The sequence below is a fragment of the Etheostoma spectabile genome, chromosome 13 (genome assembly GCF_008692095.1).
Source record: "Etheostoma spectabile isolate EspeVRDwgs_2016 chromosome 13, UIUC_Espe_1.0, whole genome shotgun sequence".
Classification (NCBI taxonomy): domain Eukaryota; kingdom Metazoa; phylum Chordata; class Actinopteri; order Perciformes; family Percidae; genus Etheostoma; species Etheostoma spectabile.
This window is the reverse complement of record NC_045745.1, coordinates 25,222,786-25,235,748: the sequence shown is the minus strand read 5'-3', so window position 1 is coordinate 25,235,748 and position 12,963 is coordinate 25,222,786. Positions and strand designations below refer to the sequence as shown.

Genomic DNA, 12,963 nt, shown 5'->3' with positions numbered 1-12,963 from the left:
CACACACACACACACACACACACACACACACACACTGGTAAACTATAGTTTAACACATATCCATTTGGCTGTAGTTGCATTTGTTTTTTACATTTTAATGTTTTTTTTAGACAGCACCTCGGTGCTTCTTTGTACAGCACTTTGGTTAGATTAATCTGTGTTTAAATGTGCTGTAGAAATAAACTTTACTTACTTACTGCATCAAACTCCCGCTGAAAAATATTGATATTTAGAGCTGCCAAGCAGTGCACCTTAAACTGAATGTACACTGTATGTAGAGGAACTGATCCGGTATTGGTTTTCTTCTTAGTTAATACTTGTGCTGAGTCAGCTGCAGACATCAATCATTAACATCGTGGCCTTGGATGGAACCATCGCCTGTGCCCCTCCCTTCTCTTCTCAAGCTCGTGGCTCCAGTAAGAACCATCTCTGAATGACCGTTGCTCAAATGTGAGGTGAAATAATTAATCTGAAACCCAAACTTTCTTTTCTCTCTCTGTCTCTCTCTCTGTCCTGCAGTGCTAAATCAACAGATAATGATCATGGAGATGTTCATCCTCACACTGCTCAATCGGTTTTTGTACCGTCGTACATATGAGACACTTCCCTCTGAGGCGTATGACAACGACCAGAATTCTAAAGTCGCCCTGCAGACGGCTCTCGCGGAGCATGACGTCTAAAAGAGGAGACGTGACAATTGAGTGGAGGTCAACGCAGCTCTTTAATGAAGTATGAGATAATCTATCATCAAATGTGATATGATATAACATTTTACCTCATTCTGTCACTCACATGTAACAAAAGAGAACGTCGCTAGTCTGGTGACTTTCAACCCTTTTGTTCTTTGACCTTATCACACACCACTCACAGACTTTTGTCAAAATCAGTATCCTGTAGGTCAGTGGTTCCCAACCTTTTTGGTCTGAGGAATCCACACAGCCCTGTCAGATGAACTCACTTCATCAGTTTGCAATGTATGTTCCAAATGTACAACACTATTCATTGTATAAAAGTGGATATTGTTCATGTTTTCATACTTGTTGAACGATAAATACTTAGGTTGGTTTGGTCAGCAATCTTACTACTACTACTAGCCTAGGCTACTACTACTTGGAGTGAAGCTGAATGTTTCAACCATTTATCCAATACTATCTCAACTGTAACAACCATCTTCACTACTTTCAGCTATCATTTGAACGGTTTAGTCCTTACTTTTGGCTATTCATTTCTACCATTTATTTATTACTTGTAGCTAACTGTTCAACTTTATGTATTCGTTTGCATGTTCACACTCTTACATAACTGCAACATGTAGCGTTTGGGTTACAGTGTACTTACTGTTAAGATGTAAATGTGTTCTTTTAATCAAATCATAATTTATATAACGTTTCTGTACAAGTACCCCCTGGGGTACAAGTGCCCCTGGTTGGGAATTAATTTGATTTATTTCACACAAAAAAAGCAACAACAACAATGATACATTTAAGGTAAATTAAAACAAACGGGGCATGCAAAGGGAACCCACAGGGCTTGTCATGTTGGCTTCCCTACCATTATTACCAACAATATATAACATAAAGACAATACAGAATGACAAAACTTAAAGGGTTGTTTCACCCAAATTCTGCCTGAGGCACAGTCTCTCTGAAGATTTTCTACAGTTTTTTTTGTTTTTTTTGTTGGTTGCCCAGAGTAGATAGGACAGTGATTCTGGAAAGAAATGTTGGCTGGTTGAATTGTTTACGTGTTTTCTTTTTAATGTTTTGAGCACCAAAATTAAAATTTCATTTACTTACGTTGTACTGGAGTGGAGGCAAAAATTTAGAGATGGATACCTCAAAACGTGTGCAAATATGCCAATACTATGTGATAGATAGTAGATAGAGAAGAAGGAGGATTTATTTTCATTTTTCTGATTTAAGTGAATTGACCCTTTAAAGGAATAGTTTGGCATTTTATGACATTTTTCTCATTTCTTTTGATTTACATCACTCATGTGTCTGTACAGCAAACATGAAGCTGTCAGTTAGCTTAGCTTGGCAGGGAGTTATGTGCAGGACCTTTTCTGTGCTTGCAAAATGACTTACTGGAGTCTTGCTAATGCATCTCATACAATATTTACCATACAGATATGAGAGTGGGATCAATCTCTCATCTACGTCTCTGCAAGAAATCAAGTATGAATATTTATCAAAATAGCAAACTATTCCTTCAGCTTTACCAGTTTCAAAAGACAAATAAATATTAAAGACATTGGGGGTTAACAGCCTGTAACTAGGAGCCTCCCTACAAAATACAGATATGATGTACAGAGAAGTGTAACTGTAAAGTTATGTATACACATATATGTTAATATATTGTAAAGTGTATTCATACTGAAACAAAACGGAGTGGAGATAAAAGTTGGATTGCATTGGTATAAATTTGTGTGTGCTGAGGAAAACATTTTTAGATGTGCCCTTGAAAACACCCATTTATTTGTGGTAATGTGTGTTTAAATGAGGCCTGGATTAACATCTGATGTACAGTATTTCCTTGTATTAAAGTTAGTAGTAAATGCTTACAAACTAAGAAGTATTCTGTTTTTGTGTGAGTGTGTGTGCACTCATTACAGTACCCAGGTTGCATGTATTAAATCAACCTATACTGAGACTCTAAGCACCAAAACATACGTGTATTTGTACACTGTACATTTTTAATTTGGTTTCAATTTGAATATAGTGGGAATCTCACGTCAATCTCTGCTGCAATATTGTATGCGCACTGAAAAAAACAGACACACTTTGTACAAAGGAATTTATTAATGAAATCCAGTTGTTATTCGTTGTTGTTTTTAACTGCGTATCAGTGTGACTCTACCCATAAACCTCCTCCTGGGTCTAAACATTTTATATACAGTCCACGGTCTTAACACAGCCTGAAAAACAGCCAGATTTGTTCAAAGATTGCTGACCTACTTACTCAGATTCATTTGGGACAAGGAATGCATGCGGATGAGACAGCAGCTTTATTTTCAGACTCCGTGCACTAAACAGCCATCTACAGTCAAACTGTGCCACGTGTTGTTTCTTAAGCAACCACAAGAGTCCGTGCTCATTCCACCCCAAAAACAGTCACCTCTCCATAACTCACATGATTAATTCATGTTCAATATTTGTTTTTAGTGCAACCAGAACAAAATCATTACATTTTTAAACAATACATATGACATAACATTAGTTTTACTGTTCCTTATTTCAAAAGGGAATACTTAAAGTAATTTATAAACTAATATATCTACTGACTGGTTCATAAGATTTCTTAACAATGTTCATATTAATCACTGAAAAGGTGTGAAAACAAACAATGGCTTGAGCACTGTGTCAATTAGAGGATTGAATTTGACGTTTTCCAAAAATAACATCTCCCTTTTCCTGAATGCTAGAATTATAAACAATGCTCAAATTAACATTTAGAAATAATAACATTGGCAAAACCAGACAATAAGAGAGATCATATTTACACTACCATTCATTTACAATTACAGTACATAATCATTGTCAATGGCTTGTTTGTCTTCAGGACTCTGTTAAGGTTGTTAAAAGGTCAAGTGCTCTCACAACATTGATCCCTTTAATTTGATTTAATAATAGACATGTCAACAGTTAAATGGACTTCATTGATCTTCACAAGAAGCATTACATTTGTTTCTCTGATAGGTGTTACAATTATGCATTTTTTAAATAATATGCAGCACAGTGGATAGAATGATAGATGAACATGTTGTACATATAGGAATATAGGTCAATATGCTAATTACCTACCAAACTTGAATGTGATAAATGGTTGTACTTTACTGCAGTAACTCTTTATAAAATTAAATTTTTTTCTACATTTAATTTATTTTTTAGCCGACTGGGGTGAGTTAATGTAGGTGGGTGTGACACACTTGATGTGAATAAGACCAGTTTATTTAGAAATAAAAGCAAATCTGTTTGATTAAATGATTATTAGGCTGCATGTAGAGGTACATTGCATTAATCTGGATAATATTTTTTATATAAAGCCAGATAATTTTGGAATTTAAAATTTGGCTCAATTAATCTCTATTAATGGAGTATTTGTCTTTGCTGTTATGTAAACATAGTCATCAGACAGAGAGGAAGGGAAAGCTGTGTTCAGGGTGGGTTGATGACAGCCCCTGGCTCTGCATTGCTGACGAAAGCTGCTTAGCTCCTCAGTTGCTATGGCAACCAGGGAGAGCAGCCAGACAAAAATGAGGCAAAGGGGAGGGGCTTTCAATGGAGAAATAGAGGAGAAAGGGCTGGATGGGAAAGATAGACAGAGGGAGGGATACAGACAGCCATTAAAGAAACGCACTGAGAGTAAAAAAGAGGGAAAGCACGGCTACAGACGGAGATAGAGATAAGGTCTGGACATAAATACGCACTCCACTGGTAGGGGAATAATAACTGCAAGTGACTGGAGGATACAGAGCAAAGGGGTTACACACAGAGAAGATGGATGTACAAACGGAGAACATGGACCCCCCGCCTTGTGAATCCCAGTCGAGTGGAAAAATCAGAAAAGGATTCAAGCTATTTGGCAAACGCAAGCCAGGTAACATATTTTCTATTCGAAGCAAAGGTGATGGAAACAACAAGTCACCTGTTATCAGCAGCACTACTATAGATGGATTATCTGAGACCACTGCAGGAGATTTAGAGCAGGAGTTGAACAGGGAAAAGGGACAGGAGGTGAGTCAAGGAGAGAGGGAGCAGGCAGAGGAGGAGCAGCTTGGTGAAGATGGCACTCAGGCTGCTGCCCCTGCCCGCGCCTCCATTTCTTCTGCCAGCTCAGCCAGGTCTCTCAGCTTCCTGTCGTTGCTGAGGGGTGGCCGGAGAGGAGTGGGGGACCGCAGAGTCCACACCGTGTCCCAGCCAGTGGGTCGGCATCGTCGTGGGCTGAAGGGTCTCTTTGACAATGTTATGTTCCGATCAAGAGATAAAGAGAAGGAGGCAGCCCCTCCGAGCCCTCTTCTAATGTCCTCCCGCACCATCAGTGTAGAAATCATCAATGAGGACCTCACCCTTACCCCTAAATCCCAGCCTCGCTCTTTGGACAGCCCTGAGACTGGGAGCTGGGATCCTGAGAAGAGCTTAACAACACAAGAAAGTGCAGCCACATCCCCGTCAGAGACCATAACTCCCCAGGTGACGGCAGGCAATGTGAGTAGAACTAATGAGCATGTGCCGCCTTTACCCATCTCTGAACCACCCTTGGTACCCGGTGATAACAGCCTGAGCTGCTTGCTGGCAGACATCTCCTCTCTCCTGACCTTTGACTCAATCTCAGGGGGTGGCGACATCATGGCTGATGTGGAGGCAGAGTGGGGGAAAGCCAGCAGTCCCATCGGTGCTGTGGTGACAGAAGTCACGCCATCATCCACATCTCTCTTCTCTAAACCTACCATCTCAACTCCACTGACTTCTGCCTCTGTCAGCACCGGTGCTACATCCAAACCCTCATCTGTAGCCGTCCCCACGACAGCCCCCACCCAATCCTTTACTCCTCTGACAAAGACAAGTTCAACCTCTTCTCCCATTGCCAAGCCCAGCTCCATCATTACGACGTTGACCAAATCTTCCACTTTGACTACTCACTCAGTCAAATTGAGTTCGGACTCTACTCCAGCCTCTGAGCCTTCTGCTAGCATTAAAATTAAATTGACTCCCACGCCCATTGCTACGAAACCCTCAACAACCCCTATAACTTTAACAAGCCTTTCGGCTCCAATAATGTCTCCCACTTCTACGACAATTAAATCTGAACTGAGCTCCGCAGCCCCACCAAACACCCCAGCCACTGTAGTCAAAGCTCCCTCAATTAGCCCAACTCTCACCTGTAAGGCTAGCAAATTAGCTTCAGAGATTGCAGCACCTCCTCAAAGGATTGCTTCAGTAAGTAAACCCATCTCTGTAACCACTCCAACTTCTGTGTCAGCTAAACCTCCACCAGTAACCCATAGCCCTCCCACCCCTATTCCTTTCACCCAACCATCACCTGCTAAATTGGATTCAGCTAGCAGTTTAAACCTGCAAACTTCCACTTCCTACAAACTTTCCCCAAGTTCAGCTGCCGGAGAATCTAAAGCCCCAGTGATAGTTTCACCGTCTTGTGCAGTTACTAACCCTACAAATATTTATCCTTACTCTCCCCCTACTCTCATTACTAGAACCCAACCCAGTGCCGCTGAATCTCTCCCAACTCCATCTTCAACTTCCTTAGATAAGATTCCTCCTACAACTAAACCCACACCTGCACCATTCTCATTAGATAAGATGCCCCCTGCTCCCACATTAACCCCAACTCCTACCACTCGTGCTGTTGTTTCTACAACATCCACAACACCTTCTCCTCCGGGTCAGATCCAAGTCTCTCAATCTAAAGCCCCTCCAGTTCCTGTTCAAATCCCAATTTCTGTACCTAAAGACCCACCTGCCCCTGCTCAATTGCAGGTTTCTCAATCTAAAGCCCCTCCTGTCCCTGCTCAGATCCCAATGTCTGTATTAAAACCCCCTCCAGTCCCTGCTCAGATTCCAATTTCTGTGCCTAAAGATTTGCCTGCTCCTGCTCAAATTCAAGTTTCCCAATTTAAAGCCCAAACTGCCCCTACTTGTTTCCCAGTTTCTGTATCTACTGACCTTCCTGCCCATGCTCACATCCCAGATTCTGTATCTAAAGCCCTTCCTGCATCAACCCCTGGCATTTTCCCTGTCACTTCTCTTCCTTCTACCCCTTCACCTTGTCAGAGTGAGGCCCCAGCCTCTGCTAAGACAAAAGGAGGTGGACAGGCATCAGTCGATGGGCAACTGACTAGTCCAAGTAGTTCCCAGGGGGCCCAGGCGGTACCATTCAAAACAGAGGCACTGCATAATGAGTCACTAAAGAACCTCCAGGGTCCCACCAGAGAAAGGAAGATACCACAAGCAAAGGCATCAGGACTAAGCAAAATACCTATAGTAGGAGGGGGCAAAGCAGGCAAGCTACCTGTCCGGGACAGTCAACATGTTGACGATGAAGCATGCAGGGACCCACCTACTCCTGTGCAAGAAGAAGAGAGGCCCAATTTCAACTCACATGATGCAGGGAACAAAGATAAAATCAGTGATGTTGAGGCGTATGTGCCCACCTCAAAACACACCCAGGAGGAGAGTCAGCAGCTTCCCCAGCCGAAAGTCCTCACCAGTTTACCGCGTGACTCCAAGATTCCTGTGAAGCACGGCACACAGTCTCACACTGCCTCCCAAACACCTCAAGCTAAAGAACCCTCCCGTACCAAGATACCCGTGTCCAAGGTTCCTGTCCGCAGGGCTGGTAATAAACCTGCAGCTGCTGGTGGCAGCACCCATATAAGAAAATAAAACACACAACACCGATTATGGCTTTGACTGCAACTTCTGTCCTAATATAACTACACAACCATCCTTTTTTCATATTTCTAGACTGTAATTCCTGGCTTCACTACACCATAAGCAACAGTAACAGAGTCAAGGAGGCCGACAGCACTCAAGCACAAAACATCTTCACAGGGAGCCTAACAACAACTCTCGCTCTTTGGTGCTGAGCCAACTGGACATGCACTCAGGAAAGGTTGAGGGTCACACCTGAACACACAGCAGCATCGGTGACTAAGGATAAGCAAGATAAAAGGTCTTCTGGGAACACAGTCACACACGGGCGAGTGCCTTTTTAAAGGGTGCTTTTCCGATGGACTTTTCTACAGTACTTTTAACTTTTGTTACTCCCACTTTTTTTAGGAACCTTTAAATCTTTTTTGTCTTTCTTTTCAGCAAGTCTGTTTGATAATAACCTGTTTTTATTTATGTCAGAAGAAGAACATCAGGAGCTCTATAAATTAATGCAACAACCAAATTTACATTCCGCACCTATCTCTGGATCTATGTAGCAGAAAATGTGCAATTACATGTGTCGGCCTGCTCATATGTAACATGATCAGATCTTACTGTGAACTCTGAGAGAGACAGATTTTGAGGGAGGAATGGAAATCATGCCTTTTAATGAAAAGGACAGTAGACAGCAGCCATTAGGAATGGCACTGTGGATGTTTGAGAGAGAGGATGCTGAGAAATCTCTCATACACTGGCACATCCTTATCCTTATCCCACTTATACTCAGATGAGAACAATATCTCTGTGTATCATCTCATCTATGTTGTTCTGTTTCCTATGTAATCAATAAATCATGAGTACTTTGCAAGATGAGAACTGTTTAAGTTGTGAATTATATCCTGCATGTGTTCAATATTGTGGATGTTTGAAGACAGATGAGAAATGAAGGCACATACAAAAAGGATTTACTGGCTTTGTCTTGAACAGGAATACATATTCTGTTGAGTTAATTTAATGTGAAAGGAAATTACATTAAATTTAAAGATCAGAGTAAAGAGACATGACGAACATTTTATATTTTCGTGGCAAATCGCCACAGTGCCACACAATCTTACTACAGCTCTGAGTGTCCTCGTTCCAACATCATCCACACTCGAAGCTCACTGACCTGAAAAGCGAGCATATGAATGTCAGCAGAGCCCGGCCAATCAGGGCAAACGCTTAACATGCCTTATTATCAGGAAAGGGGTTAGGGAATGTGTGTCATGGCTATTCTTAGTGTAAAAATGCACCCGATGGATGTGCTGCATAATGCCTGAGTGGGTAATTGATATAATTGTGGAAAATAACAAAATGCAGAGAGCTACTCTACAGAAAAGGCTGTTGTGCATCAAAAAAGACCATAATGTTCTGCAAAGACAGAAAATGTAGGGAAAACACATTGAAAAGCAACTCTGACTGCTACTAGGGCTGAGAATAAAACCACAGGTTAAAGATGGGAAGCTGATCTAAGTCAAGGGGTAATGTTAAGAAGAGTCTGGTGTTAGGAATAAGGCGTGAAGGACAGTAAAAGCAGTGCGGAGGTGAAACAAAAAAAACCTTTGTGTACTGCAGGAAGCCAGAGGCTGCAAGCTGAGTAGAGAAGACCATCATCAAAAACACGAGGATGTCACCCCATCAGGTGCTGACACAGACTACAGAGGTTATAACCATCTCCCTGAGAAAAGAACAAGTCCCCCCTGAGGCTCTGACACAACACATTATTTTCCTCTTCATAACACCTGCAGTTTGGGATTTAAACATTTAAAAATGGTCTTTAACAGCCTATAGATTTATAATCACGGCTTTTAGAGCAGCTATCAGGTTGGTCATGAGGGTTAACATTGTGACCCAATGTGATACATTGTGCTATGCTCTTCATCATAGAAACTGTTGGTAATAATATGCCATGATATATACTGGAGTTTAAAGAGGAATCTGAATCTGAAAATGCTTGAAATTTAGTGAATACTGCCTTTTGACAACATCCCTTCACATGATTTTCAAGCAGTCTTTTTGTGCTTATACAGTTTTGAGTGAAGTACAACCAGGGGACATGTTGGAAGAAGCCTTTGAACAATATTGCAAAAGCTGTCTCGGAGTGCCTGTTTATAGGTTGTATGGGTGTCTTCAAGACCAGGCTCCTTGCCCCAAATATGTTACACAAATTACAGCACCTATAATGCACTGAAGCCACCCTGGCTTTCTGCATGTGTTTGTGTCTGCTTCTGCCTTTGGAGACGATGTTCCTCGTTAGAACCTAATTTAGCATGCCTTATTCTGTGTTTCCATGCCAACCCCACTAGGTCAACCAATGAAAGGCTGCAAGTGTTGAAAAGGAGGAGTTTAAAAACATGAGTGCCTTAATGAGCACACTCACAGTATACAGTACATGCTAATAAGACTTTAAGTTATTACTTCTTACACAATTTTAAATGGAATTATGAAATTATATTGTATTATTGGATAATCATTATGTTTCACAATTTTGAGACAAATTTTAAACAAATTATCAATGTGCTTCTAAACTTTGTTTTTATATTGACCTGAGCCAGCCACATTAAAAGAAAATCAACAATGCTGGATTTTCTGTTTGTGGATGCGCACATATTTTTGGGTCTGTATTTATGTTAATTTTGGTTTTGGAGGGTTGATTTAGTGTTCATGTTTATCTACATTTATTGTTGCACCATGACTGAGACCTGGGGGGCAGCTGATGCTGTCCCTGCAGAGAGGGGCAGCTTACTCATAGATCTAAGTAGGGCATATGGAAATTAAAATCTTTACATTGTTGTCCTTTCTGTTTTATTGGAGTTGATGTATTGAGTACATTGTTCTTAAAACTATACTGCAAGGAAACAAACTTGTTTAGAAGTTTCATCTCTTTCTGCTAAGTTATGATAAGTAGAGTCTAATGTTAAATATTTTTATATTTCAACAAAGGTAACATGTTTACTGATGGTTTTTAGTAGTGACTACTTATATGAAATTGATTTACTGCATCAAACTACCAGTCTGTGTTAAGACAATTTGACCTGTTAAGTTTCACCTTGTCTAAAAACTTCTAGTAAGCACATTTCTAGTAAAGTCAACCAATTTAGGATAACAGTGTGGCTCTTGTCATAGCTATTATTAGACAAATAAAAGGAAAACTCCTTTAACATGTTTAAGGATCTAGTTAAGCTTCAATACAGGGGCATTGTGCAACCCTGTATAATAAAACTATCAATTTCCAAGATGATACATTAGGCTACATAGCAGTGTAAAACTTGGTATGGTACTCCAAGTTTTATGGTGCTATGGTACTCAATATCCATGGGAAAACACATCATCTTGCCATGTTGGAATTTAAAAAGCTTTGTTTTAGTGCTTCAACGTACAAAGCAATAGTTCATCAAGGGTTTAGTGTTAGGGTTAGAGTTAGCAAGAGCCCGGATAACCTCCACTGTTCAACATGATCCGGTTGTTACAGCCAGTGAAACGGGCAATGTTCAAGCTCAACACAAAAGGTAACATTTCATTTGTGACATTTCACAATTATGATTCATAGTCAAAAGGATTTATTCTTATCCATATTGAAACATGGCATGATGTCAATTGTATATAAAAAAACTGTAGTATAGTGTCAACTAAGATGACCATGGTTCATACACATACACATATTAAATATTAAATGTACTAATATACAGTATATAGATATATGTATATATGAATGCAGTAATTTATTTAATTTCAAGGCTTGTGTCTCATGACACAAGCAGATCAGATGTTTACATAACAGATATCTCCGTTTATTGAGAAGCATCCAGGAAAGGCAACAGCTCATCTGCAACACTGTCCGCTCTGCAGCCTCACCTGCACTCTGCAGTCTGTGAACCAACAGCTGGGTGCTATAGTGGTCTTTAATTATCAAATACCCTCAGACTGTTGCAAATAGTACAAAAATACAGATCATACATATGCATGTTATAAAACATTCAAAACAAAATCTGAAAAAAATCAGTTTGTGCTCAATATCCTCAAAATGATTTCTGTTTAGCTTCCAAAAAAAACACTGAAGATTGATATGCATGTGCTTATACGTGCACATATTTGATGTATAAGCATTAGAAAACATGGATCATTGAGGAGTATGGACCTGAAGCAGAGGCATTACGTCATTGCAGTGCAATAACTCTGCACTGAGGACCTCTGCTGGTGGACAAACAGAATGAAATGCGGGTGACGCAGTACATACAGACGCATACAGTACAGCAGCCCTGCTGCACAACATGGTCTCATCATCTCAGGCCTGCAGCCTATACTATCCCTAGAGGGAGCTAGATGCACAGTGTTAGGCATAACACCCAGTCTCATTGGGATTTGGTCAGATTTTCTACTTTTATGATTAGAATATTTGCCAACAATTTCTAATAATTCATAAAAATAAAACTTGAAAAGTGCCTGAAATCATCTCTACTTCATGACTGAAGTTCAAAATAAGACTCATTGGAATGAACGTACGGTAATGCAAAGAGACGTATGTGGTTTGAAGGAAAACTGATGGTGGCCATTCAGCCCTGCTTTAAATAAGCATACAAGCATACATCTGGCAGCAGCAATAAAATGCTTGAGTTAAAAATGTAAAATAATACTCACTAATTACATCTGAATATTACTGACAATATAGAAATAATAAATCTGAGTTGAAATAAAAATGTACATTCTTGACCCACTGCTACAGCCTGACGTCCAACCAGAAGAAGAGAGAAGGGTTGAAGAAGATGGCCAGGAAACAGAGGTGGACCTAGAACTTAAACTCTGGTTTCTACATGACAGATACACACATTACCAAAGGCTAATTTATAGAAAGGCAGATATGCATTTATTATAGACAAGCAGCATCAGTATGTACCGCAGTTTAGAAGTGTAGCAGATCTCTCTAATCATTGAGAAGCTTCCCTGATCAAGTGTTGACTTAAGCATGAGATGGCAGAGATTTTGTTTAAGGAAGGATAAAGTTGGACAATGCAACTAAACTGGTGCAAGATTTAGTGACCTCTCACGGACCACAGTACATAAACAACTGAAGAACAGCTTAAACTAAAGAACAGCTTAATTATAACACCTGTAAATCATTTAAAAAAGCAAAACTTCTCATGTGACACAACGTTTACTAATGGAATTCAGTGGTGTAAACCCTGACCTGTTGGGATCAGTTACACCATGAAATGCATGTGTCCTTCTGCACCCGTAACCATAACATCCATCCAGATACGCATGGCCTCAGGTGACGGAGCCACCATGTAGTACACGCGATCGTGGGTCTTCACACTGAACGTCAGCGAGGGGTTGGGACTCTTGAGTGTGGAAGTAAATGTGATGTTGAAAGAAAAGTGAAATTAAAATAGAGGGGAAAGGGGTGATGCATGTGTGGGAGGGAGAGAAAGACAAATGGAGGGAGAAAAGAAGAGGATAAGCAGATGTCAGCATTATTAAAAGAAAATGAGACACATGATACATTTACACAAACACACACACACACACACACACA

The 12,963-nt window shown here is 40.4% G+C and overlaps 3 protein-coding genes across 8 annotated transcripts in view; 2 read left to right on the top strand and 1 right to left on the bottom strand.

The window, feature by feature from the left end:
* Window positions 1–1,497, top strand: part of LOC116700750 (organic solute transporter subunit alpha) — a 4,816-nt gene extending 3,319 nt beyond the window's left edge. Inside the window, exons 7-8 of the mRNA XM_032534184.1 lie at window positions 311–416; window positions 520–1,497. Of these exons, the coding sequence (XP_032390075.1) occupies window positions 311–416; window positions 520–680 (267 nt within the window). The 3' untranslated portion in view covers window positions 681–1,497. The remainder of the gene's footprint in view (window positions 1–310; window positions 417–519) is intronic.
* A 2,708-nt stretch (window positions 1,498–4,205) lies between these two features.
* On the top strand, window positions 4,206–8,264 carry si:ch211-244c8.4 (APC membrane recruitment protein 2). Of its 2 annotated transcripts, XM_032534076.1 has the most exons (3): window positions 4,206–6,463; window positions 6,506–7,356; window positions 7,485–8,264. In XM_032534076.1, exons 1-3 carry the CDS (start codon window positions 4,500–4,502, stop codon window positions 7,604–7,606), a joined length of 2,937 nt encoding a protein of 978 aa, XP_032389967.1. In that variant the 5' UTR covers window positions 4,206–4,499; the 3' UTR covers window positions 7,607–8,264. The 2 variants fall into 2 exon arrangements, with proteins under 2 accessions (XP_032389967.1, XP_032389966.1); XM_032534075.1 differs by having other exon boundaries at window positions 4,210–7,356.
* Window positions 8,265–11,323: 3,059 nt separating this feature from the next.
* Window positions 11,324–12,963, bottom strand: part of phldb2a (pleckstrin homology-like domain, family B, member 2a) — a 20,102-nt gene continuing 18,462 nt past the window's right edge. For all 5 annotated transcript variants that reach the window (XM_032534045.1, XM_032534046.1, XM_032534047.1 and 2 more), the window contains exon 17: window positions 11,324–12,769. In XM_032534045.1, coding sequence (XP_032389936.1) covers window positions 12,629–12,769 — 141 coding nt within the window. In that variant the 3' untranslated portion in view covers window positions 11,324–12,628. The remainder of the gene's footprint in view (window positions 12,770–12,963) is intronic.

Excerpts from the sequence above, each read along its gene's own strand:
- si:ch211-244c8.4 (XM_032534075.1), top strand. The coding sequence starts at position 4,500 with ATGGATGTACAAACGGAGAACATGGACCCCCCGCCTTGTGAATCCCAG. Across the intron at positions 7,357-7,484 it reads GGTTCCTGTCCGCAGGGCTG|ACTGTAATTCCTGGCTTCAC; the intron begins GTAATAAACCTG and ends TCATATTTCTAG.